A 27,692-nucleotide genomic window follows, 5' to 3' on the forward strand; every position below is an offset into this window, starting at 1 on the left:
TAGAGGGCTTGAGATAAGGGTGGAGGTAGACAATGTGCAATTTACTTACATATTAGTATAGCAGGGAATTAGGGGCAAACTATCAACTGAAGGACATGATCACTCTGCCTGTTATTTATTCCCGATCCTGGTGTGTGGGCTTAGTCAGTGCTCCAAATTTCCCTTGCATGATAATATACATGTCTGCAAAGTGTTGCTCATTTTGAGACACAGTTGCTTGGTTTAAAAATGTAATGTGCAGTATTTTGATGTTTATCATTCTTCAAGAAACCACACTGCTCCATGTAATTCAATGGTTTTATGCTGCTCTTGGTTTTTACAAATGTTGCTTTTATTGCTTAATTCATTGGTACAAGTTGCATCTGATTAAATAAATATTATGGATACAGACTGCAGTGGATGTTGCACCATAAGATCAGGCCATACTAGAGGTATCCAAGAATTTAAAACTTGACCCAGTTTCATGAGCTTGCACAGTTCAGGCATCAGATGAAGTTTTGGTGAGCATTCCTTTTCTGAAGGAATTTTTATAGAAATTGATGCCCTATATTTAAAAAATAGTTAAACATGCATGACATGCAATGGATTTTGCAGATGTGCTCAATAACCCTTTGTTGAAATAATTGAGAATCTCAAGATTTAACTTTGTCTTGGCAGAATCTTTTATTTTTGCAATTTTGCACTTTTCCGAGTGACATTTCAATTTGTTCTTTTATCTACATGACTCAAAATCTTCTGCTGTTGAGACTTAATAGCATTAAAATGTATTTTTCTTTCACACCACTCTCAATCCAGTGCAGACGTAGATGCCGTAGTTGAGGAAATCCAAAAGATTGAACCACTCATAACTGCATCCCGCACAGAGCAGGTGAAACAGCTGGTGCAGAGGCTCCAGGAAAAGCTTGGCCAACAGGATGATCACAAATTCTACCTTTTTAAGGTGAGAAATCTTTTCTCAATGTCAATAAATAAAAAGTTTTGTTGCGCTACAACCCAAATTGCTCTTTAGAGGGCAGTAGTTGCCAGGGTAAAAAGCTGTATTGTCATGGCAGCCGATGGTGGGTCACTTGATGCGATGTTTAGATAATGAATGAGCTAAGCGGACAAGTGCATTGAGACAATTAGGCAAATGAGGTAAAAAAAATTTACATCAAGAATCTGCGTTTTTTAAAATTCTGTTCATGCTGTGGTTCTGGTTTAGTTTCTAAATTTTGAAGGATTTGTCAAAGAATTTGGCAAAAGTGCAAGACGTATGTTATAAAGATAAGTAGATTATACTAATGAAACCTTACTACAGGACTTGATTTAGTTACAGTAACCTGTGTCTCAGACCAGTCAATGTAACCAACACCATGGCTGTGCTTTAAGAGCTCTATTTAAGAGGATAGTCACTTTTTCCTCTCTCAAGAATATAATAAATGTTTAGTATTGCAGAATGGTCCCACTTGAAGTCCAACTGCCTATTTGTAAGTACTCACATTTACAAGTGTTCCAAGTTTTTTTTGCTTTTTTAATTTTATTAGTTAGCTTCAGTGATATCCTAACTTGTGTGGCTCTTCTGCAGTTGTCAATCTGCTGGGATAACATAGAAAAAGGAAGCTCTCTCTTACAGGATGAGTTTCTGCTCCACAGCTTTGATTAAAGACAGTGGTGCATTTGCATTATCTCCATTTGCTGACTAATGGTTGTTCTTATATTTTTGTGTGAGCTTCCAGTGAGTATTTGTGAGAGACCAAAGTCAATTCACAGCAAAGATCTTTTGTTACTTCATGTGAATTTTGTGCTCATGAGGGTGAAGAATGTTGGTGCTGATATTGGAATGATTTCTATTTTGGGCACCCAGTGTCAGCAACAAGCACTCCCAGATTATTTGTAGCTAGTGTCCTTTAAAATAATTTTTATTGATTGTTAGAGATAAATTCCTGGATTTTTATTGGAATTGGTTAAAAAAAATATTTGTCTCAAATGTAAGGGAAAAAAACTGAAATTTTCCATTGTTTTCTTAACAAAAACCATGTCTGGATATGCATGCAAACTGCATCTTTGCCTTTTTGCTTGCTATAAGTGCATTTCTGAGGTCACCTAAAGTGGTTTTCATCCCTGGACCTAATTTTGGGGTGGGAAAGAAATGAAGGCTCTGCAATTTGGATTCTTTTTTTAAGGGGACGTGGACTAACTTTAGGTACAGCTGTGAGGACTATATTCTTTATACTGCAGCAAGCATCAGTCTTTCACTCGTAGTTAAGTGTGGAGCAAGATCAACAGTGTATTGGCACAGTTACAACACTGATAGTCCTCTGAAGACTGAAGTCATCAATCAGAGGCTGACTCAGGTCACACACCAAGGCATTATTTAAAAGCAAGACCACAAGTGTTCCCCTATGCCTAATGTACAATCATTTTTCATATCCCACCATCATAGTGGCAGGTAAATGACAATAAACATAGTTTTTTTAATTAAATGTACATTTGAAGAACCTATCAAGGAGTTCGACCCCATTATCACTGTTGATGAGACAGATGGGAATTTAGGAGTCATAATAATATCAAGGAGTTGTGAAAGTCTGATGATGAGCCCCATAAAAATAGTGTCTGTGATCATTATGGATTGATGGTTAGCTCGACTATGTTTGTTTCCAGTCCCTTGCTTGTTTTCATGAGTTTTAGTGATGTTTAGATTATTGATTTACTCTGAATTTATCTGGGGGGCATTTGCTGCTGGCCCTGAAGTATGCTTCGCACAAGGATCTCACGATCCCTGTGTCGAGAACTTTGTGTTTTCCAACCCTCAATTCAAATCAACGGAGTTTAGTGGGAATCCCATAGTGCGAGCTACTGTGCTGTAAACAGGCAGCCAATCAAAAGGCAGAATTTTCACAGACAGCGAACAAGGAAGTGAGTAAGTCCTTAGAATTCTAACTTTTAAAAAATGTTAGAGAGAGCAAAACAAATACTGGGGCTCTCGCATGGGGCAAAGGCAAATCTGATATAAAGATAGACAAACCTTAAAAAAAAATGTTAAACATTTTTTTTGAAAAGTTTATTAAAAATTTTACTTTTTATTAAAATGGACAAATTTCACTGCACAAAATTAAAATTAGTTTTCCAGGCCCTTAGCATTTGTTCAGCAGTAATAATGCTGTCAAAACCCCAATTACACTTAATCACTTTGGGTCTAACTTTTAGTGGGAAATTTAACAGCGTACTTACTGCGGAAGAACCGAAGTTTGCGTCAGTTTCCCTGATTTGGCTGATTACACAGAGTGCTGGCTCTGTGGGTGGGCAGGTGTGGGGGCGGTGTTGCATAGCGCAGCCTGTTTCGGAGCTGTCAATGACAGACCGCAACTTCAGGATTTCCATACACCAAATCCCGAATTTGCGGTCAGTTTCAAAGGTGGAATGACGACGAACGCTGCCAGTTCACCGTCATCCCGACTGCAAATTCCGGCCATTGTTATATAAAAGTTAATTCACAATGGGGTATATCTCTAGGTGCTTGTAACAAAGCAAAAACAAAGAATTTTTCCAGTAATATTTCTGTTTTTTTATAGGTACTTCGGGCGCATATACTACCACTGACCAATGTTGCATTCAACAAGTCTGGCTCAAAGTAAGTGTTCCAGTTGTTGTATGAAATCCTACTTTAATATTTTAATCCCTTTGTCTGAAAAGTTCAATGTGACTTTTTTTCTGTGTGTACAGAAACAGTGATTCATTCAGTGGTGTTCTGATGAAAGGTCATCAACCTGAAACGATGGCCCTGATATTTGCGGGGAGGGTGCAGAGGAGTGCAGTAGTGCGGGGGAAATTCGGCAAGGCTGGGTTTGCGGAGGTCCTGGCGAATTCAACGGCAGGACCTCATTATAATTTGCTTCTTCCGTTTCCCACCCGCTTGCACTACAAATTGACAGACTAACCGGCTGCCAGGCAGGAAAACTAGTGGCAGGAGGCCGCAGCCGGGGACCCTTGGGGATGGTCCCCGACAATCGGGGCTTTGGGGAGGGAGGTAGGGAGAGAGAGGCCATCACAGGAAGAAGGAAGGGAGTGCTCGGGGCTTGGCGGTGGTGGGGGTGGTGGTGTGGGGCAGGGATAAATGGCGATCGTGGCGGGGGGCGAGAGAGAGGTTGCGATCGGAAGAGGTGAGTCAAAAGGCTTCCTTGAAGGGCCATGCAGTAACTGTTAAATTTAAATCAGGCAACCAATTCCACTGTGGGAGCATGATTTAAATATGTTAATCAAGTGTCCCACCACTCCACGGCGGGACACTCGCACAACACGAAATCTGCCACCGTAAAAACGGCAATGGGTGCATACACAGCGGTTTGGGGACACCTTTCTTGTATTAAATTTTTTTTAAAGCCCCCCACCCGACACTCTCCTACCAATTGTGTGTGTGTGGTTGGGGGGGGGGGGGGTTAATATCAAGGCCGTTATTTTTGTGTTTCCACAGATGCGGCCTGACCTGCTGAGAGTTTCCAGCTTTTTCTGTTTTTATTTAGATTTCCAGCATCTGCAGTATTTCGCTTTTGTTTCTGTGAACATTAAACTTCATTAGAACACCAACAAAGTGCTTAAAAATCTACTGATGCAGTCCCAATTATTGCAGTTAAAAGTACAAGTCATTGAGAATTGGAAAGGAATTTGAGTTTAAAAATTGTAGTGGGTGTAGAGATGTGAGTTTATATTTAAGATCAACTGTCATTAATTATGTGCTGGAGTCGGGCTTAACAAACTTCTGACCCGGGTGAGAATGCTGCCATGAGCGAAGCTGACATTACAATAAATTTTAATAGATCAATCCATGTTACAAACAGATTAAATAGAAATAAACATTAATGTTCCAAGAAACAGTGGAAACTCAATGCCAGGCTGTGAAAGTTCATTTGTCTTTCTGTGAGTGATTTGGATAATTCCAAACCGAGTTGAAATTGAGTTAGACAGGTTTACAGTGAAAAGAGATCAAGGCCTCGATTTTAACTGACCCGTGGAGTCGGGATTGGAGGCGTGCGGGGGGTTAAAGTCCCGAATTCGGGGGTCCCGACACCATCCCGCCCCCAACCCGCCCCCATGTAAGTTTCAAAGGAGGCGGGTACCCGCCCCGCACTGGGACCCGCCTACCCGAGGCGGGAAGGGATTAGTGACAATTAACTGCCTGTTAACAGGTAGTTAACGGGCAGTTTTTAGCCTAATCCCTATTTTAAAGCTTGAAGTGTGGGATTCCCGACAGCTCCAAACCATGCCAAGTTAGAGGAGTCGGGCCGTCGGGTTGAAGGACTTGGAGGGGTCGAGATGTCGGTGTTCAGGTGAGTGATGGGTCCATGAGTGCAAAGGTAAGTGTGTTTGATGTGTCTAAAGTGTGTAAAGAAGTGTAAATTACCTGTACTTACCTTTACAGCCTTCCTTCCTCTAGGTTTCGGGAGTCCATCATCTAACCGGCACAGAAAGCAGAATGGCTGCGAACTGTCAAAAGTGACAGCCTGCAGCTTTCTGTGCCGGAGAGATTTCTAACTGAGTCTGTGTAGAAGGACTCGGGTTAGAAGTAAGACTGTCAGTGTTTGACAGCTTCAAACAGCTGTGAATCACTGATATTTCATCTGTCAAAACATCTTGACAGATGAAATTTCAGTCTGTGATGTCACCTGTTGCCGGGTGGCCCTTAATTGGCCTGCTGAGCCCGCTGGGCGGGCTCAACAAGGTCAATCAAGTTAAAATCACGTGGATTTGGCCGCATCTCGATGGAGGCGGGACTACAACCCCAAAAGTTGTAGTCCCGCCTCCTTCCCGACTTCTGAGTGAAAATCACCCCCCAAATGTTTCACAGGGCAGCATTAAGTTCTGTTTATCAAATTCCACTTCAAATTGTACAAAGTTCATGATTTTTACATTTCTTGGAAGTGGGGCAGATTAGAAAACCAGAACAAACAATTGGATGAGGTCTGTGAGCCATCAGGTTGCATCACTGTATTGGAAATCAGAAAACATTTCGTCAACTGTCCACATGAATGTTAAATTCGAACAATAGCATTCAACACTGGCATGTCGTCTTAATGGAAGAATTATTAATTAACAACAAGTCTCAACTGGTGCATAATTACAAATGGAATCTGATCTCATAAACCTAGACATTTTGTTTAAAATCCCAAATACATGCCATCTCAATGGATGATCTCTTCAATGATATTATTGGGGCAGAAGTTAATGAAAGATCAGTCTTGGTGATTATTGGTAGCTTTATTTTAATCTAATTCTGAGCCTGCATAAAAGAATGATGGATGTGGTTAAAATACTTTGTATTTAAAATGTTTCCCTTATAGTTGATAAGGCCATCAAAAAGCTAATTGAATTCAAGGTTTTGCCAAGAGATATAAAATATAAAAGCCAAGAGATAATGGTGAGCCCCTAGAAAGCTTTAATAAGGCCTCAGTTTATTACAGTGTACCGTATTGGTGTCCACACTCTAGAAGGATATTGAAGCTTCAGAAAGGATACAATGCAGATTCACTAGGATGCAGCCCTGTTTGAGGAAATACAAATAAAAAGAAAGCCTTGAAAAATTGCGTCTCTTTTTCATTTAAACAATACAGATTTTAGGGCAATATGATAGGAGTGTTTAAAATGATGAAAGGAAGGGACAGGGTAGATAAAAGCAGACTGTTTCCAGCAGTTGAGGGGTCAAGAATGAGAGGCCTTGGATACAAGATTAAATGTAAGAGATTTACAACAGAGGGCAGGAGAAACTTTTTTTACACAGTGTTGAGGCTATGGAATTCACTTTTAGGATTAGCAGTTGGGCCAGAATCTATGTCAACATGCAAGATCAGATTGAATAGGTGAATGAAGGAAAATGGGTTGAAGGGATATGGGAACAGGGTGGGTAAATACTCGTGTGGAGAGTAAACACTGATACTGGCTGGTTGGACTGAATGACCTGTTTCTGTACTGCATCATCTTTGTACTCTAAGTATTTCTCTGTTCTCCTTTTATTTAAACAATTATGTTTTGGTGAAACTAATAATTGCTTTGCACTTGTTAGCTTTATCACAGGAAGCTATGATAGGACCTGTAAAGTGTGGGATACCGCATCAGGAGAAGAGCTGCACACACTTGAGGGACATAGGAACGTGGTCTACGCCATCGCATTCAACAATCCTTATGGGTGAGATCAGGAATTGCACGTTGGTTGCTGATATTTGTCGATAAACCTGTGGCAGTGATTTCCTTGTCTGAGCTTTGTTAAACATCACAGTCACAGTGTAAAAGCTGATTGCACATGGGCACACCTCAAATTATATATATTTCTAACCAGCAGATGTCAGTGATTCCATTTTGGTAATTGCTTTACTTGCAAAATGTTTAGGGAATTGCACTGTTACAAATATAAAAGTTCGTAATTACATTTATATTGTATTTCACATTTTAAGTTTCCTTCAGTTTTGATGTTTAGCCCTTCCTCAAGCTGCATGCTTGAAATTATAGAATATAAAAATGTTAGCATATGAACACTGGATGCATTTGTATGCAATTACCTTAAACATGCTAATTTTGCCTTTGTTAAAGTAGCAAACACAGGAATTGCAAATGAATGCATTATGTGTTCATATAACCAATATTCACATAACAAGGCTGAGAGGCGATTTGATAGAGGTGTTTAAAATCATGAAGGATTTAGATAGAGTAAATAAAGAGAAACTGGTTCCAGCGGCTGAAGGGTCGATAACAAGAGGGCACAGATTTGAGGTGATTGGCAAAAGAAGCAGAGGCGACATGAGGAAAAACTTTGTTACGCATTGAGTAGTTAGGATTTGGAATGCAGTGCCTGATAGGGTAGTGGATACAGATTCAATAGTAGCCTTCTAAAGGGAATTGGATAAATCCATGAAGTAGAAAAAAATGCAGGGATATGGGGAAAGGGGGGAGTGGGACTAACTGGATTGCTCTTCGAAAGAGCCAGCGCAGACTCGATGGGCCGAATGGCCTCCTTCCGTGCTGTACGATTATATGATTCTATGAACATAACTTCAAGGTTTACAAGTATCCATGCCTCCCATCTCCTTTCCATTGCTCAAATGGATGTTGCAGAATTCCTTGCATAACAATCTCCATTTCCTCAAATTTCAGTATAACAACAACCAAAAAAATGGGTTGAGTTAGAAATTAAAAACTCAAATATTTAAAAAAAAATGATTTAATGTGGTATGTCTGTTAGTGGTTATTGCGATCTTTACCCCCTCCCCTGAGATATAACAATTTTATCAACAATTACAATTAAAAATGTAGTTTAAAATATCATTTTAAACAGGGGAGTCCTTCCCTAGGCATTTTGTGGAGTATTGATACTGAAAGGGGCTCATTGTTATTTTGTCACTCTAGCTGAGCTAGAGTAAGTGTTAAAGATCACAGTCATATAAGAACTGATTGCACACCTCAAATTAAATATATTTCGAACCAGCAGATGCCAGTGATTCAATTTTGGTAATTGCTTTACTTGCAAAATGTAAGATGGATTAGGGAACACTGGAGTACCAACAAAATCAAAAGGATTGAGTGCCTCCATGTTATAGCTTTCATGCAAACGATTGACCTTTCTCACTTAACAGAAAGAGAGTGTCAAAAGGCAGTAGTTGAATAGCAGGGCTAGATAAGCTGATGCTGGGTGATTCTAATGCTGAATCTCTGTAGCACTGCTGAAGGGTGACAAATAGCCAAGCTACTTTACAGTTTAAAATGCTGTTGGTAAATAAGGAATCATTATCCTGTGCTATCTTCAACAGCACTGCTTTATGAAGCGTTTAAAAAGTCCCCAATTAGAACCTTTCTCCAGAGGCATTTCAAAAAATAAAGTCAAGCTGCAGCTGAAGTGAGCTGAGAAAAATCCAAGTTGTTGCATCTCTGAAACCCTGACAATTATTTTGAAGTTCTTCTGGCACCGTTGTGCGGGTAATGGAAATGTGTATATATACTTTTACTAGCTGGAGTGCCCGGCGGTGCCGAGGCTTTTTCGAGGACATGTTGTTGGAAGAGAGAGAGAGAGCGACTGGGGGGGGGGGGAAAGAGGGCGAGCGACTGTGGGGGGGGGGGAAAGAGAGCGAGCGACTGTGGGGGGGGGAAAGAGAGCGAGCGACTGTGGGGGGGGGAAGAGAGCGAGCGACTGTGGGGGGGGGAAGAGAGCGAGCGACTGTGGGGGGGAAGAGAGCGAGGGAGAGAGGGGGGGAAGAGAGCGAGGGAGAGGGGGGTAGCGAGGGAGAGAGGGGGTAGCGAGGGAGAGAGGGGGGTGGCGAGGGAGAGGGGGGGCGAGGGAGAGAGGGGGGTGAGGGAGAGAGGGGGGCGAGGGAGGGGGGGGCGAGGGAGAGAGGGGGGCGAGGGAGAGAGGGGGGCGAGGGAGAGGGGGGGCGCGGGAGGGGGGCGAGGGAGAGGGGGGGAGAGGGGGGGCGAGGGAGAGGGGGGGCGAGGGAGGGAGGGGGGGTGCCGGGGGGAGAGAGAGAGTGAGAAGGGGGGGAGAGAGTGAAAAGGGAGGGGAAGAGAGTGAGAAGGGGGGAGGAGGAGGAGGGAGAGGGGGAGGAGTGTTTTGAGGGGGTCAGCGAAAAGAGCAAAAAAATTTTTTTTCAAAAACGGGTTTTAAGAAGATGGGAGGCCATCTTGAAAGTTTTTTAATGTTTTTAAAGAGCTGCCACGGAGAAGGAACGCGCATTCTTGCTGAAAACACCAAAAGTTATTTTTTTTTAAACGGCTGTTAAGAAGATGGGACACCATCTTCATTGTGTTTTTACGTTTTACACATTTAAAAAAAAAGAAAAAAAATCGCTCCTAACAAATAAACACACAGAAGGTGAGAATAAAGATGGCGGCCACTCACCTCAGTTCAGAACGATAAGGCCCGCCCACACACGCACTGATTGGTCGATCGTCATGTCACCGAAGCATAGGATTGGTCAATCGTCCTGTCATGCGACGAACCCGCCCCCGCCACGCATTGATTGGTCGACCATCGGGTTGGTCGACCGTACGATTGGTCGACCTCAATGTCACTCTATGGTAATGAGTGGATAATGAGCGGAATGTTGAAGGTTTTTCAGATACCGCGGGCGCAATTTTCGTCTGGCTGAAACGTAAATACGCTTACGACCGTTTTGGAACGGTAAGCTTTCTTTTGAAGTAACGCACGCGTAGGTACGCTCTGTAACTTTCGAGCGCATAGCCGGACAGACGCACACCCGAGGACAGACAGACAGAAGGACAGACAGAAGGACAGACAGATCGACTCCTTTATATATATATATATAGATTCTTTTTTTTTAACTTGGCAGCTTTGACAATCAGTCAGCAAGAGGTGAGTGTGGTCATGATATTTGGTTTAATATAGGACTAGGTTGGGTGTTGGCACAGCAGGTATAAAAGTCGTATTGCTGCTTCACCAAAAATATTCCATTCAATGTTTGTGGACTGGTTTGTTCCTTTCATAAAAGTATGGGTGTCAATTTCCAGGGGTTTCTCCTGATCCTCTGCCGTAACTTTGGCAGAAGAACTGCGGAAACCTCGAGAAAGCGACATTGCTTTTCCAGGGTTTCCACGGCTCTTCCACTGAAGTTACAACGGAGATTGGGAGAACCCCCTGCAGAAATTCACCCCTTATGTCTTTCAGCTCACAGTTTTTGAGTCACATTTAAAATGTGTGTTTATTTTTATTTAGAGATAAGATTGCCACTGGTTCATTCGATAAAACTTGCAAATTATGGAGCTCTGAAACAGGCAAATGCTACCATACATTTCGTGGACATACTGCAGAAATTGTAAGTTTTTTGCTGTTATTGCCCCTTTTAATAATAAAACCTCCAAAAATAATTATATTTTGGAATTTTTGGGGGGGTTTTCTGTATATTTTTAATTTATCTTAAAGAAAATTGTTGCTGGCATCTTGGGGGAAGTGGAGTGAGATCCACTTACTTGAGTTTATTTACATGAGGGAGTTGCATTAATTAATTAGGCCACGGTTGTATTTCAACTGTCTGTGTTAGCACATCTTTCTGACAGCCTAAGTTTTCAAAATAGTCCCTGCATTGTGATCTCGGGATCTGTGATGTCCTCAGATTGTTGTCCATTTGTCACCATAAACAGTGTCTGAAGAGTTCTGTATACTATAGGTTTTGAATTGTTCCTATAGCACTTCTGATGCATTGGCACATTATTTCTTTTGCGAAAGATACATTTTTTATGCAATGTAACATTATTTTTATTTGGGTACCTGAGTTGCTTTTTGAAAGTTAGGACAGGGTCTTCCCAGGAGTGTCAATATTTACAGTGGATCCCCACATAGTAAAGCTGGAGAACCACTGCCTTGCATCATGGGGCTCAGCAACTCTCCTAAAAATGCCATTGTCACTCGTTAATTAAAGCTAAAAGCAAATACATTTATATGGTGAAAAGCTGAGGCCCCAGTACAGATTCCTGGGGAACACCACTTGTCATATCCCACCAATCAGAGTACATTCCCTTTATCCCTACTCTGTCTCCTACCTCCTAACCAATTATCAACCTATGTCAAAAGATTACGTCCAATTCAGTGTGCTTTTATTTTTGTTAATCTTTTGAGATGAACCTCATCAAATGCCTTCTGGAAATTCATATAGACAACATCCATAGACACGCCCCTATCCACCATATAGTGACCTCCTCAAAATGTTCAACTAGATTAGTCAGACATAACCTACCCTTCACAAATCAATCTTATCTCTTTTTGATCAGCTCATACTTTTCCAAGTGCTCAATTACTCTGACCCTGATGATAGATTCCAGCAGTTTCCCTATACTGATGTTAAACTGATAGGTCTGTAGTTACCTGGTTTCTCGCTCCCTCTCTTCTTAAATAGTGGATTAGCATTTTCAATTTACAATCCAGAGGCACAATTTCCTCACATTTCATTTAATACCCTGAAGTTGAAACCTGGAGATTTGTCTATCTTATATTCCATTATTTTCTACATTACCATTTTTAAAACTTGTATTAAATCCACTAAGTTCTGTTAGATCCGTGGTTCAATGGATAAATAATCACACGGATGCTGTACATTAACAAATAACAGGTCTTTACTGGAGGAGGGTAATCTCTAGACTGGGGGTACAGAGGAATGCTCAAAGCTTATATACCGGTGTGGTCACTGCCGGTACTACAGTATACAGGAGCTGTAAAAGTAGTTCTGACTTAAAGGCACAGACACTACAAGTTCTTCCCTTGAGTTATTTTTTAGGTTCCCTTGTATTGGTGGTGTTTTATCCTCTTCCTCTACTGTGAAAACAGATACAAAGTATTCATTTAACAAGTTTATCATTTCCTTAGTCACACAGACTCACATATGAACAATCTCTTCTTCTCTTAGGCTGTCCCTCGGAACCGAGGATGACTTGCTTCCACACTAAAAATGAGTTCTCAGGTGACTGATGAGTCCAATGCGGGACCTACAGTCTCTGTCACAGGTCGGGCAGACGGTGATTGAAGGGGCGGGTGGGTGGGGTGCTTGGGTTGACGTGCGCTCCTTCTGCTGTTTGCGCTTGGCTTCCGCTTGCTCCCGGCGAAGAGACCCGAGGTGTTCGGTGCCTTCCTAGATGCTTCTCCTCCACTTTGTGTGGTCTTGGGCCAGGGATTCCCAGGTGTCGGTGGGGATGTTGCACTTTTTCAAGGAGGCTTTGAGGGTGTCTTTGAAGCGTTTCCTCTGCCCACCTGGGGCTCTCTTGCCATTTCGGAGCTCCGAGTAGAGCACTTGTTTTGGGAGTCTCGTATTGGGCATGCGGACGAAGTGGCCCATACATCGGAGCTGATCGAGCGTGGTCAAAGCTTCGATGCTGGGGATGTTGGCCTGAGCGAGAACACTGACGTTGGTGCGCCTGTCCTGCCAATGGATTTGCAGGATCTTGCGGAGGCAGCGTTGGTGGTACCTCTCCAGTGCTTTGAGGTGCCTGCTGTACATGGTCCATGTCTCTGAAGCATACAGGAGGGTGGGTATCACTACTGCTCTATAGACCATGAGCTTGGTGCTGGGTTTGAGGACAATAGCCACTTGGTGAGATACCAGTGAGCTGCTAGTGCCCTTGGAAAATAATATCTTAGTATGAGATGCCCCCTTCAGGCCAGAAGAGTATTATCACTTTGCACTTTTAAAACACCGTTCTTCCTTTTAGCAGTTATACCTTGTGATCCATGAAAATATATCTTAGGTCCTGGAGCTCAGGCTTAACAATTATCTACAGTGAAACTGCATACTGAACTCTTCATATAATCTCCAAACTATCCAAAACAGAAAAAAAAATCACGTCAATCCAGAATCTCTCACCTTAAAGAATATACTAAGTTTAAGAACTGGATAGCATACTGAGGTTTTTTTAGTACGATTATATAATTCTTTCATCCACGGTACACTGTACAGAAGTTTGTTCTATTGGAGGCCTCTAATCCGCTATCTTTACTGAAGAAACAAATGGAATTAATTTGAATTCTGATTATAATAGAATTTCATAATATTACGCAAGACTATTATGATAAAAAGATTCTATTCTCGTCAGACGGAAAAAGAGATAACAGGGAAAAGGGGATGGGTAATCACTGGCTGCTGTTACATGATCTTAATCCTATATCCCTTGAAAATAGTTATTTGTGCTGCTCTGCAATTTAGTTCATTGCAGCATCAACTTTTGTGACTTTAGTTTCTATGTTCAAATCAATATTATGCTTTCTTTGGCATTATACGACATAACTTTCCTCTCCTAACTATTGGAAAACCACAAAAATAATGATTTTGAAACAAATTCATGTTTGTGTATAAGTGAACAATGTAAAGCAGTAATTCAGTTGAGCGGTTCAGAGGATGTTCAGAAATCAATGATTGTGATTTTTGTGGGTTGAGGCAGTCCTTTTATTCCTGCGATTGGACCACTGTTTTATGTAAACATCACCCATTGTGCCAGGGTTGCTTTCAGAAACTACCGTGGCAGGTGGTGCCATTTGAAGAGAGCCTGATATAAGATGCTGGTTTTTATTGTGAAATAAAATAACATTCCAGAGTTTAAAAGAATTAAGGTGACCTATAAAAAAAATGTTGAATAATTTTTTATTTATAAAGATTGATATTTTTAACTTCTATTTTTAATCTATTATAGGTGTGTTTATCATTTAATCCTCAAAGTACCCTAGTAGCAACTGGCAGTATGGATACTACAGCAAAGCTCTGGGACATCCAGTCTGGAGAAGAATCTGTTACTTTAACGGTATATATAGAATGATGCTATAAATGCCTCTTTTCAGTTTAAACATGTAGTGATTTTGATCTCTTTGCACGATTAGATGACAAACGGTTTACATTTTGATATTGTCTCTTTGTCCCTTTCTGCCAGGAAGCATTTGATTTGCTAATAATGTTCAGTAGCCAAATTGGCATCTGCTGTGCCGCACGTTATTGTGCATCAAGTTGTCAATGACTGATCAAGAATCTTTGGGATCCAATGTGGCAACTAGTTTAAGGCCTTTAACCTTTTGGGAGCATTAGTTGCTTGAATGTTTTATCAGATATTAGCTAAATTTACATGACTTCAGATTTGTGTAGCTAGATTATTTTCACTGATATCTAATACCGTGGTTCCCACTGGTTTACCACTAAACAATTCTACTCCAGCCTTTCTTCTCTTTTGCTTCTGTATGCCTTGTTTATGTAAATGTTTACCCAGTAGACATCATGTGTGATTGCAGCCATATTCTAAGCTGCCTCTGGCAGGGTGGAGTTGGTGAAGAATCAGTCTCCACGTTAAGTGTGAGGCATTTAAACTTTCCCTTAATGATGCCTGACTTGGCTGTGCATAAGAGTGGTAATCAAAATTTGAGATTATGAATGATGTTGGTGCTTCTCAAATAAGATCCTAACTCGGTCCAACCCTTGGCTTATTGGTATCACTCTCGCCTCTGAGTGAGAAGGTTGTGCATTCAAGCCCCACTCTAGCGACTTGAGCATATGGTCTAAATTGACACTTAGTGCAGTACAGAGAAAGTGCTGGACTGTTGGTGCCATCATTTGGATGAGATGTTAAAGCAGGAAGCTGTCTGCTTCCTCGGCTGGCCATAAGGGATCCCTTGGCATGGTTCACAGACGTACAGGAAGTTCTTTCTGTGTCTTGGCCACTGTCTACCTCTCAATCAACAACATTATAAACAGATTATCTGGTCATTTACCTCATTGCTGTTTGTGGGACCTTGCTGTGGACAGATTGACTGCCATGTTTGCCTACATTACAACAGTGACTTCACTTCAAAAGTACAGGTTGTTCCTTTCTGATAAACTTCTTTCTTTCTTTCAGGGACATTCAGCTGAAATCATCTCTTTGTCATTTAACACAACAGGAGATAAGATTATCACAGGCTCCTTTGACCATACAGTTTCTGTGTGGGATGTGGGATCTGGCAGGTGCGTAAGCTGCTTAGTGTGATGTATCAGTCCACACTTCAATGCTGTAAGTTTTAAACTCCTTTTGCAGCATTCAAATACAAATTCCTGCTGTCTCATATAACCTATAATGCCTTGTATCTTTGTACAAATCATGGAAAACAAGAGATCCTTGGGACACAACAGCACCAGCATCCCATCAATGCAAAAAGCAACCACTTACCTCTACTTTTCTCACTTAGTAATATTTCTATCTCCTAGCAATCATTTTATCCATGTGGCTACATTCCTTTTAATATCATGTGCCTTAATATTTGACACTTTTATCAAATGTCTACTGAAAAAAATATACACACATACAGCAGCCACTGTATTCCCTTTGTACAAAAAAATAGAATTATTCAAACATGACGTGCTTTAAAAATCCATATGCTTTACAACTCCATGCTGATTGTTCCCATTTAGCTCATGTTAAACAGGAACAATCAACATGGATTTGTAAAGTGTCTTTAAGTGTTCACTAATTTCATCATGTATTACAGCCCCTAGAAGTTTACCCACAGCTGAGGTAAGATTAATTGGCCTATCATTTCCTAGCTTATCCCTTTCCCTTTTCTTGAACAAGAATTTAACATTTGCCAATCTTGGGTCATTTAACACACTTCTTGTAGACAATGATTTTTAGAAAATTAAGATGCCTCTGCTATCTTCTCCTCAGCCCCTTTCAGTATTCTGCAATGCATGCAATCAGGACTTGTGATTTTTCTATTTTAATCCCATTTTAGTTTTCTTTTGAATATTGATCTCTAGAAGTGGGCTTTCCCCAACCTCTTGGGATATTCCTACAGTTACATTTTCAGTTTCCTCTATTTTAAAATGGAGGCAAAGCACCTCGACTGTGCTTCACTCTACAACCCCCACATTGTCTCCAAATGATCCTACCCCTTCTTTAATAACCCCTTTATCAGATATGTCTGTTGTCATTTATCTTCAGCACTAGTCTTCTTTCTTCTCCCTCTTAGCCTTTCTAATCTAATTTTTTGCTTTACTTCTATACCCTTTATATATTTCTCATAGATTTTTTTCTCTATCATTCCCATATATTAAATTAAATGATATAAGATGTAACTTTTCACGTTTAGAGTTAACTTTAAATGAACAAGGTGTCAGCTGTGGCTCAGTGGGTAGCACTCTCGCCTCTGAGTCAGAAGGTTGTGGGTTCAAGTCTCACTACAGAGATTTGAGCACATAATCTAGGCTGACACTTCAGAGCAGTACAGAGGGAGTCGTGCACTGTCGGAGGTGCTGTCTTTCAGATGAGGCGTTAAACCGTGGTCCAGTTTGCCTTCTCAGGTGGATGTAAAAGATCCCATGGCACTATTTGAAGAAGAACAGGGGAGTTCTCCCTGGTGCCAATATTTATCCCTCAACCAACATCACTGAGACAGGACTAGACAGACTAGATGCAGGAAGGATGTTCCCGATGGTCAGGGAGTCCAGAACCAGGGGTCACAGTCTAAAGATAAGGGGTAAGCCATTTAGGACTGAGATGAGGAGGAATTTCTTCACCCAGAGAGTGGTGAACCTGTGGAATTCTCTACCACAGAAGGCAGTTGAGGCCAATTCATTAAATATATTCAAGAAGATGTTCGATATATTTCTTAAGGCTAAAGGGATCAAGGGATATGGGGAGAAAGCAGGGACAGGGTACTGAATTTGGATGATCAGCCATGATCTCATTGAATGGTGGAGCAGGCTCGAGGGGCCGAATGGCCTACTCCTGCTCCTATCTTCTATGTTTCTATGTTAAATGATCTGGTCATTATCTCATTGCGGTTTGTGGGACCTTGCAGTGCACAATTTGGCTGCCGTGCTTCTTATATTACAACAATGACTACACTTCAAAAGTAATTCATAGCCTGTAAAGTGCTTTGGGATGTCCCGAGGTCATGAAAGGCACTATATAAATGCAAGTTCTTTCTTTTTTAACTTATGGAATGAACTTCTGTCTAAAACACTGAGTTCTATCTTGGTTAATGCATTCAGAAGGGAAATATATTTATTATTCATCAGATAAAATGAAGGTGAAAATGGTCTGTGGTGGTCTTGATAAGCTAAACTGTGGGTTAGTGGTGTTTACTTTTTTCTGTTGTGTACTCAAATATTTGAATATTCTATAGTGAAAACTTGGGAAACAAGCGCGCAATAATCTACAACCCAATTTTGGATAAGTACAAAATGTAAAATTCGAGATTGAAATTGCTTTTGTACATACTTGCCTTTTGAATTTAGGGGTGTGTGACTCGTGTATCATTCTGTTTTTTTGGTACTTGTTCTCGTATCCAAACATGGGTAAGGTTGGAAATAAAGCTTTGTACTCACAACAGTTAGAGAATATTAACTGGCCATTGTTAATTCTGTGATCTGTTAGGAGAATGCATACCCTGATTGGCCACAGAGGAGAGATCAGCAGTGCACAGTTTAATTGGGACTGTTCACTTATTGCTACTGGATCAATGGACAAAACCTGTACGGTAAGACCGCCACTAAATGGTGTCACCATACTGTAGAAATTCCCACAGCCTTATTAAAGAATTGGCACTGCTGGCTTCAATCAGACTGATGTTTCAGTCTGAAATAGCCCAGTATTGGTGTTATTTGGCACTACAGGTCTAGAATATAATTTTTAGTTAAATTTCTTGTTTTAAAATTGCTTGCTATTATTTTGATTTTCCTCCGGCCTAAATTTTAAAATTAAACTATTGAAAAGGAAGATGAACCTGCATAGCTCTGTGATTTTGAGAGCTGCAAATAGGTTAGAGCACTTAGTGCTGCAGCCATTCAGATTTCTGGCACCTATCTATGCCCCAGAAATGGTAGCCAAGAAGTGATGAACAGCAACCCTGTGGTGCATAGTGTTGGTTGTCTAATGGGGGCATGATTTTGTTTCTAGCCTGTATGGTGCATGAGAAATTACAAAACAAATCATTTACTGAGACATTGGGAGGAATTTTCATGCTGTTCCCATTTTAATATCTACATTTGCATTTAAACCAGGCCATAAACTGACAATTATACAGTTTTGTTTCGGCAACATCATCCGAAAACACGTCAAATTCCACATGTACGCTGATGACACTCAGCTCTACCTCACCACCACCTCCTTTGGCCCCTCTATTGCCTCTGATTAGTCATGCTGCTTGTCCTATATCCAGTATTGGATGAGCAGAAATTTCTTCCCATTCAATATTGGGAAGACCAAAACCATAGTCTTCGGTCCCCAACACCAACTCCGTTCCCTAGCCACCAACTCTACCTCTCTCCCTGGCCACTGTCTGAGGCTAAACCAGACTGTTCGCAACCTCGGCATCCTGTTTGACTCTGAGCTGAGTTTTGGACCGCATATCCTCTCCATCGCCAAGACCGCCAACATCCACCTCCATAATATCACTGGTCTCCGCCCCTGCCTCAACTCCTCTGCTGCTGAAACACTCATCCATGCCTTTTTCCCCTCCAGACTCGACTATTCCAATGCTCCCCTGGCCGGCTTCCTACCTCTGTAAACTTGAGCTCTTCCAAAACTCTGCTGCCCGTATCTTAACTTGCACCAAGTCCCATTTACCCATCACACCTGTGTTTGCTGACATCCATTGGCTCCTGGTCTGGCAACGCCTCGATTAAAAAATTCTCCTCCTCTTCAAATCCCTCCATGGTCTCACCCCTCCCTATCTCTGTAATCTCCTCCAGCCCTACAACCTTCCGAGGTCTTTGCGCTCCTCCAATTCTGGCCTCTTGTGAATCCCTGATTTTCATCGCATTGTAGGCTGTGCCTTCAGCTGCGTAGGCCCTAAGCTCTAGAATTCCCTCCATAAACCTCTCCACCTCAATACTTCTCACTTCTTAAAACCTATCTCTTTGACCAAGTTTTTGGTTACCTGTCCTAATATCTCTTTATGTGGCTCTGTTAAATTTTGTCTGATAACGATCCTTTGAAGTGCATTGGGACATTTTTACTACATTAAAGCCGCTATATAAATGCAAGTTGTTGTTGTTAAATATTTCTTCTAATAATTAAATGTTGCCCTTTTATTTGTTCATGACTTCTCTCAAACCATAAATGTTAGAAACTACTCCAAGTTTACATTACACAGTTTAAGCTCTGGCAGCTTGTTGGTATAACATACCTCTGCCAATGTGCCGTGTCTTATAGTGACCAGTAGTAGGTGCATATCTTATGGTGAGCCCCTGACGTTGGTCAGGGTTTTGGACATAGGAATGGCAAGTATAGGTGATGTGTTTTCATGAAGAAAGGGCATAGGAATCACAGGGCAATCATCCCGCAGCACTCTTGTGCATCTCCCAGCAGCACTGGTAGAATAGAGGTTGCTAGTTTTCTGACAGAATGGTGTGTGTCAAATTGAGACCTGAAAAGAGGGCAAGAAAATGTTAAATTTTGAACTATGCAATGCAATGTTTCTGTGGTCCAATGTCTTTCGCATTTTCATTAAAGCCGATTTTTGGTGGCATTCAACAGTTGGGAAACAAGTAGTTGCACTGTACATTATAGTACAAGAAAGTTAGAGGAAGAAATTGGACCTCGTTGCGTCCATTTTACATGAGTAAAATGGCCACCATGTGTCCCAATTTTGGGGTCCAATGTCCTGCGCTCCAAGAACACCTGAAAAACATTCGACCCAAAATTGTGTTGGCCCATTTTGTAGACGGTCGGAGCGACCACCAAAACATGTGTTAGGCCTCTTTCATCTGCTAATGAGGGGCTTAGCACCTATTATAGGACGCCTCTTCTGAATTGGGCTGTCCTGAGCGGAACAAGTGACAGTCCTGTTCTGCTCAGGTTTTCTGCACCTGGATGCACCTTAGCCAGTAATTTCCCACCCCACCCAATTCCAATCCTCCTTATGCACCTCCTAGTGCACTGGCAAAGACATCGGGCAGGTTAACTGCCTTCCCCTTCAGTTGAGGTGCAGAGTAAGACATTTTGCATTTCTTTCATTAAAAGACTCTTTAACGATGAATTAATTTGATTCATGAATACTGATATTTTCCAGCTTTGGGATGCTGTCAGTGGAAAATGTGTGGCAACATTGTCTGGACATGAAGATGAAGTACTGGATGTTTGCTTTGATTACACAGGACAGCTTATAGCAACTGCATCAGCTGATGGTAGGTGTATTAACAATTGGGTCCATAAAAAGGAACAAGTGTATTCATTATGCCTCTTATGTTCTGGTGCTCATATGCAGATATGAAATGCCCCAATATCAATGAAATGCACTCAGTTACAACCCATAATGAATTTTACAGGATATAATGTGCAAGATGATGGGGTAAATTTGATATGAGACCACATAAATCCCCAACATCCCATTGGATCTTCCCCTGGGATTTTCATGGGGCTAGACTTAATTAACTATTTAAGGTGAGCACCTGACCTTTATTGGGATCGATGCCAAAGGGAGGTTGAATTGTGTCACCTAATTGTAAAGGGCAGCAGCTAAAATTTAAAGGCATGTGCTACTTAAAGGTAAATAGCCTCATATCAGGCAGAAAGTTGTTGTGGCTTTTAAAAAGGCTTTAAATATGTTACAAAATTGTATGGGGAGAAAAGTGTTAGAAAATACCATTAGCAGCCAAAATAATTGTAGAAGCAACAAATGGCGTGTCTGGGCAAGTGATAGTGGTGCATCACTGAAACTTTGGGATGGATTTTACCAACCTCGGCGAGTCCGTGGCGGGCAACGTCGGTGGCAAGTTCTGGCCTCGCTGCTGGCTCCAGCCCGCTGTCCAAAATGATTTTCCCCTGCTTGGGCTTGTTAAGTCCGTCCAGCACGTTTGCCAGCCAATTGAAGGAAGCGGGTCTGATGACGTCATTCGATGATGTGTTATCAGCTGGTTTCCTTAAAGGGACCATGTGCAAATTAATTTTGAAATTTGTGCCGTCAGTGTTCTACAGCATTGAGGTGCTGCAAACACTGACGAGCACTGCACAATGGTGCAGGGCTGCAGCCAGGCTCTCCCATGATTCCCTCCATATGCTTATGGAGGGAGTCACAGCACACAGGGAGGTTCTCTTCCCTTCCAATGGGTGGAAGAGACCTCCCCAGGAGATCAACGCAGCCTGGTTGCACATTGCACAGGAGGACACAAGCAGGGATGTTGTCAGGAGGACCAGGCTGCAGTGGCACAAACCTTTCAATGATCTCAGTAGATCACGAAATGTTACTGCAAAGCCACACTCAACCTCATCCTGCTGTGCCTCTCATCAAATCCCCATCACTCTGCCTTCCCTACCCTACTCCTGCACATCCTTACTCTCACCAACTTGGCTTGCACCTCCACCCATCCCTCTCTATCTACATTATCACTTCCCCATCTCACTAGCCACCCCTCACACTCCCCCTCATCCTAGTCCAATCATACCAACTAACAGCACACTAGGGTAGGCACTTGTGTGTTTTAGCCAATGTTCATGTGAAGTTTCTATTAATGTGCTGTCAAACGTTGAAATCTTTATTTTCAACACTTTGCATTCTTGGACAGATTTGTGTGAACCTTTGGAAGTGGCTTAGTGAGTTGCAGTGAATGGTGAGACGTAACGGTACCCCCCCCCCACCCCGAGCAATGCCGATGAGTGTGAAAAGAATGGATTGGTCATTGTAGGGATGCTTTATGGTGTTGGTGTGGGGTGGTGCCAACCGGCGCATCATGTGGCATCCAGGGTGTACAGCGTCAAGTAAATCTGGCCATGGTGAGGCCATCCCGGGCGTCCCAGGAAGCAATGTGGTTGGGTGCTGATGCCCTCTGTCCTGTGCAACATCAGTTGATTGTGGAGAAGGTTGGTTTTATTGTTGCCTGGTGCTGCGTGTGTTGGGGCTGATTGTGGTGGGATTCTGAGGACCATGGTGAGAGAGTATAAACCGTATCCATTCTGATGTAATAGATAGCAGATGAACTTGAGATGACTGAAGCGATCAGTGGTGAGAGAGGTTGTTCCAATGAGGTGACACTGGATAGAAAGTTTGCTCCAAACACTTGCAACCTGCATAAAGCTCAATCTGTCTTCCAAATGCAGTAAGCAACAGTTTCTGAGCTTGGAAAGTAAACAGCTGTGAGATGGGAGCTTTTATAGCACATTTGCAGCTGTCAAGTAATGATATGATTCCATGGTCATACAACTCCCGCCCTGCTTACCTGACATGATCCCTGAGCAGCGTAGACCCCGTGGACGATCTGGTAAACTCTGAAGGTGAGCTGAAAATAGTTCTTAATCCTCTGTTAACAAGGTCATAATGACCTGAATTGCCTCCCCCGCCGCTGCGTGTCAGGTCTGCTCAGCGATGACAGACCCGACATTTGGTAAAGGCATGTGGTGGTGGGTTGACAGCGGAGTCCCGACCCTGCGTCAAAATTTTCTTTTCCCACCCGACCCACCACCGATCGCGCCCGCTGACCCCCCGCAAAAATTCCCCCCTTTGTGTTTGATGGCTGATAAAGTGGAGATACTGCTGTATGAGGTGTATGCAAGAAGGGTTCCCCTGTTTGGCTCTCCAGGACACCCTTCCCAGAGGACAGCAGTGCAATATACCTGGCTGGAGGTGGCAGCCAGAGTCAACACTATGTGCACTACCACATGACCTAGGAACAGATAAGGAAGAGGATAGTGCACCAGAAAGGGGTGAATGTCATCAGTGGCAATGAATTGGAGTTTCTACTAGATGCTGAAAAGGATGTCTTTGGTCTTCCTGATGTTCTGCTGAAAGAAGTTTCAACTCATCCAAGACTTTATGTCAGACAGACAGGTCACACAAATATAACACACAGTTAGTATCTTACACTTTGTGGGAAGGTGTATCTTGGAGCTGATTGTTTAATATTTGCCCTTTTTGTGCTATGGTAGGGTTGGACTAGTAGCCTGCCAGCAGCCCAGGACAAGACAACACTCTCTGGGTACCTCTCATTAATGTTTGCAAGCATCAACACAATGACACAAACCCAGATTTGCGGTTGGTGAGCTTGAGGTAGCGCTCATTTAAAAGACAGCACCACTGACACTGCAGCATTCCCTCAGTAGTGCACTGAAATGTCAGACTAAATTATGTGCTCAAGTTGATAGTGAGGCTTGAACCCTCAATCTTCTGACTCAGAAACATCTAGGTGCGTCACATTGAAGAAAAGGAGCAAGAATCTTCTGCCTGGGAATGCCACATGGCATGGTGGCTTGGCTTAGTTAGTAACACTTATGTTTCTGAGTCAAAAGACTGTGGGTTCAAGCCTCACTATCAACTTGAGTACATAATTTAGTCTGACATTTGAGTGCACTGCAGAGGGAATGCTGCATTGTCAGTGGTGCTGTCTTTTGGATGAGGCATTACACTGGAACCCCATCTACCTGTTCATGTGGATGTAAAAGATCTAATGGCACTGTTTAAAGGCCTGGCATCCTAGTCAATATTCGTGGCTGATGACCTTGACCGCCACTGGTAGTGATGTCCCCGTGGTTGGCTGCAAGTGAATTTGCAGGTGATCTTTGCTAGGTAGGCATGCCAGAGGCTGCAGACATGGTTGGAGAGTAGGGGGGTTCTCCTGGTGTTCTGATCAATATTTATATCTCAACCAACACCAACAAATCAGATTAACTGGTTCCTAAACTAATTGCTGTTCGTGGGACATTGCTATATAGAAATTGGCTGTTGTGTTTGCCTGCATAACAATAATGATGACACTTCAAAAATAAGTAATTGGCTGTGAAGTGCTTTGGGACATCCTGGGGGCGTGAAAGGTGCTATATAAATGCAAGTTTGTTTATCCTATCCTGCCAATTAAAATGGGGTTGTGTAGCTTATAGTCAGATATCTAGGTGCACCTTGAGGTATAATGAACATTGATATTCTGAGAGATAATTTATAGGTCCCCACTTCTTAAAGTTCTTCCTATTGTGCTGAACTCTTGAGTTTCTTTGCAGTCGGTTTCTCTGATATTGGAAATAGTAACTTGCCATCTTGTCTTTTAACAGAAACTTTTACTTTGTGCTATGATCCTGGAAAAACAGAAGATATATCATTTAAATAGCATTAAAAATAACCCAGGAAAAAGTGTTGCATAGTGTTGGCAAAAAAGGTCACTATAATTTTCAACAACCTATGCAAATTTCCTGTAACTTTGGGTGAAAGTATTGCTGGGCATCACTACTGTCCAAGCATTTGGGGATTTGGTGGCAGACTAAATAAATATTGTTTCCATGCTGTACACGTGCTAAATAAACTTATTGCTCAAGACAATAATGCAATGTGCAGCCTGACCACAAAATTGCAACTGGCAAGTTTTAAGCAGGATCAGGGTGGGAGTGATGGCCGCCTAATTCCTGCCGATCACACACCCAAATCACATCAGTAGTAAGGATATTGCCGGCCAACATGGTGAGTTTCAGGAGTTGTTTTGTATGTGTTGAAGTTATAAGTGAAATGGTGGCTTTTTACTTGAGTGAATGAATGTCAGTATTGTGCCATAAATGGTACAATGTGATACTTATATGAATGTCTTTTTCATCACTATCTGGAATACATTATGTGATTGTAGACCGCCCAGTCATCACTAACCACCATTAGATAGAATTTTAATTTTCACTGAAATTATATCACTTAATAATTGAACGAGTCAGTTAGAATGATTTAATTATTCAAATTTTAATAATCAGTTAGTAAAGTAAATCATTATTTAAATATTTTCAGTTAAAGAGGTTGGCTGTAGCTTGCCAGATTTAATTATCATATGATGCAAGGTATATTTTAACCCCTTCTGGGATAATGAAGTTGTCACTGACAGCCATTTACAGAATATTTAAGTGATCTTTAGGCGTGATTACAAGTTGGTAATTGGGTTCTGATGACATTTTTGTCTGGTTTCTAATGGTCAACTGAAGACAGGGAATAGGTAATACTTGGAATCATGCCCTGGTAGATACTGACTGTTCAATTTTTATCAAGATATAATTTGCAGAAGATTTCACACCTGCATTGCAGTTGTTTGATACATCTGTGCCATTTGTGCAGAGAAGTCTCGATGCTGAATATGTTCACTGTTTGCTTGAAGGTACTGCAAGAGTTTACAGCGCAGCTAGCCGCAAGTGTATGGTGAAGCTAGAGGGTCATGAAGGAGAAATCTCCAAGGTAGGTTTAAAAAAACTTGCTAGAGAATGATTGTATAAAAGGTAAGCTTTAGGGGAGTAATTCGACTTGCGACCAAAATGGGCACAAACTCAGCGGAGCAATTGCTCTGAGCACTGGTCCATGTTGAGTCAAAGTTGGCTTTGGGCTTCATAAATGCTGTGTGCCCCAAACGGGTGCCCCACTGCAACTCGTCTGTTGGGGAGGGCTAAATATCGGCTGGCTCTTATGCAGGCAGATCTAGTCTTGCGGCTGGCTCGAATGCACCAACAGCGGAGCAGAGTTGTGGGCCGCAGAGGAGCACTCTTGCCTCTCTTGGGCCCACAAACAAATATGAAAATTTCCTGGGCCTATTTTTGAGAGGCCTCCAGCAGGCCATTTTAAGGATGGCAGGTTAAGCCACTCGACCTGGTACAACTAGGCACAAGTTCCACCAATTTGTATCTGAATTTCGCATTCGGGGTCTTACAACCGGCGTGAAATGAACCTAACGCCCGTTTCAGGCGGGCACCTTGGCTGACTAAAAGTTGGCCAAGGCAATATGGCGTCTGGCACAATTTGGGAGCGGCAGATAACAACACAAAATGCAGAGGTCAAATGCCAATTTCATGCTGCTGTGAGTTGAGCTTCTGCCATATTATCTCAACAGAAACAGAAAATGCTGGAAATACTCAGCAGGCCAGGCAGCATCTGTAGAGAGAGAAACAGAGTTAACGGGGGTGATTTTCCCAGCTCTGGGGAGGCGGGTATGGAGACGGGTCTGTCGGGGAAATGGCAGAATCTGGGAGCGGGTCCCCAACCCGTCTCCATGCCATCTTCCCAGGAGGCGGGTACCCGACCTGCGCCGGGTCCCGTCTCCTCGGGGCGGGAAGGGGATTAGTGCCAATTAACTGCCTGTTAACAGGCAGTTTTTTTGCTAATTCCTATTTTGAGCCCTAAAATGTGGGCTTCCTGATGGCTCTGAACCTCGCCAGGGTCAGCGAGGCGAGCTGTGGGTCTGCGGGAGTCAGAGGGGCCGAAATGTCCGGTGTGCAGGTGAGTGATGAGTGCAAGTGTGGAGAGGTAAGTGTGTGAGGTGAGTCTAAAGTGTTTTAATAAGATTACTTACCTTTGCATCTTCCTCCAGGCTTCATCCCTTTCGGCTGCGGAGCTGCCTCATCTCACCGGCAGAGAAAGCAGAATGGCCGCTGCAGCAGCCTTCTACTTTCTGCTCAGGAAAGCTTTCTAAGTGAGCCTGTGTCCAAGGTCTCAACTTAGAAGACAGATTGTCAGTGTTTGACAGCTTCACAGAGCTGTCAAGCGATGACAATTCATCTGTCAAAAACTCTTGACAGATGAAATGTCATTCGCTGACATCATCTGTCACCGGCTTTCCCTTAATTGGCCGGCTAAGCCCACTGGGTGGGCTTAACAAGGCCAATCAAGGGAAAATAGCATCGGTTGGCCAGATGTCAATGGAGGCGGGACTAAAACCCGACAAGCAGCTTTCCCGCCTCCATCATGTCCCCATTGATAAAATCACCTCCCATGTTTCAGGTCGATGACCCATTGTCAGAGTTCTGATGAAGGGTCATCGACCTGAAACGTTAACTCTGTTTCTTTCTCTACAGATGCTGCCTGACCTGCTGAGTATTTCCAGCATTTTCTGTTTTTATTTCAGATTTACAGCATCTGCAGTATTTTGCTTTTGTATTTTTGATTTTATCTCAACAGACTCTTGTTGAGAGCAGCAGCAGCAACAGCAATACTGTCACTACACAAATAAATACCACGTGCAGTATTACCCTGGAGATATTAACAAAATTATTTACTACCCAGCAGCAATGAATGTAATTAATGATGGTGGGAAAAAACTGTAATAAAATAAGGTGGCAGAGAAATGAAAACTGTGCTTGCAGGAGGGTGCTGCAGTATGATTAGCATTTTAATGGATTTTTTCATTCTTGCAGTGATGTGTGTATCTGTGTGATAAGTTAGTGGCACATGTGAAGAAGTTAAAGCAAATGTTTTTATTATGTGGAAGGGTAATGATGAAGTACGTTTCATTAAACACCATTATTCTCAAAATAACTATTTCCCATACGCTGTT

The 27,692-nt window shown here is 42.2% G+C and overlaps 1 protein-coding gene across 2 annotated transcripts in view; it reads left to right on the forward strand.

Moving 5' to 3' along the window:
* Positions 1-27,692, forward strand: part of daw1 (dynein assembly factor with WDR repeat domains 1) — a 47,371-nt gene that overhangs the window by 17,020 nt on the left and 2,659 nt on the right. For both annotated transcript variants that reach the window (XM_085990045.1, XM_085990046.1), the window contains exons 3-11: positions 796-940; positions 3,552-3,610; positions 7,034-7,156; positions 10,688-10,787; positions 14,146-14,253; positions 15,334-15,440; positions 17,851-17,953; positions 20,489-20,603; positions 25,530-25,606. In XM_085990045.1, the coding sequence (XP_085846171.1) occupies positions 796-940; positions 3,552-3,610; positions 7,034-7,156; positions 10,688-10,787; positions 14,146-14,253; positions 15,334-15,440; positions 17,851-17,953; positions 20,489-20,603; positions 25,530-25,606 (937 nt within the window). The remainder of the gene's footprint in view (positions 1-795; positions 941-3,551; positions 3,611-7,033; positions 7,157-10,687; positions 10,788-14,145; positions 14,254-15,333; positions 15,441-17,850; positions 17,954-20,488; positions 20,604-25,529; positions 25,607-27,692) is intronic.

The sequence above is a fragment of the Somniosus microcephalus genome, chromosome 6 (genome assembly GCF_052327205.1).
Source record: "Somniosus microcephalus isolate GS21.2 chromosome 6, FLI_Smic_1.0, whole genome shotgun sequence".
Lineage (NCBI taxonomy): Eukaryota > Metazoa > Chordata > Chondrichthyes > Squaliformes > Somniosidae > Somniosus > Somniosus microcephalus.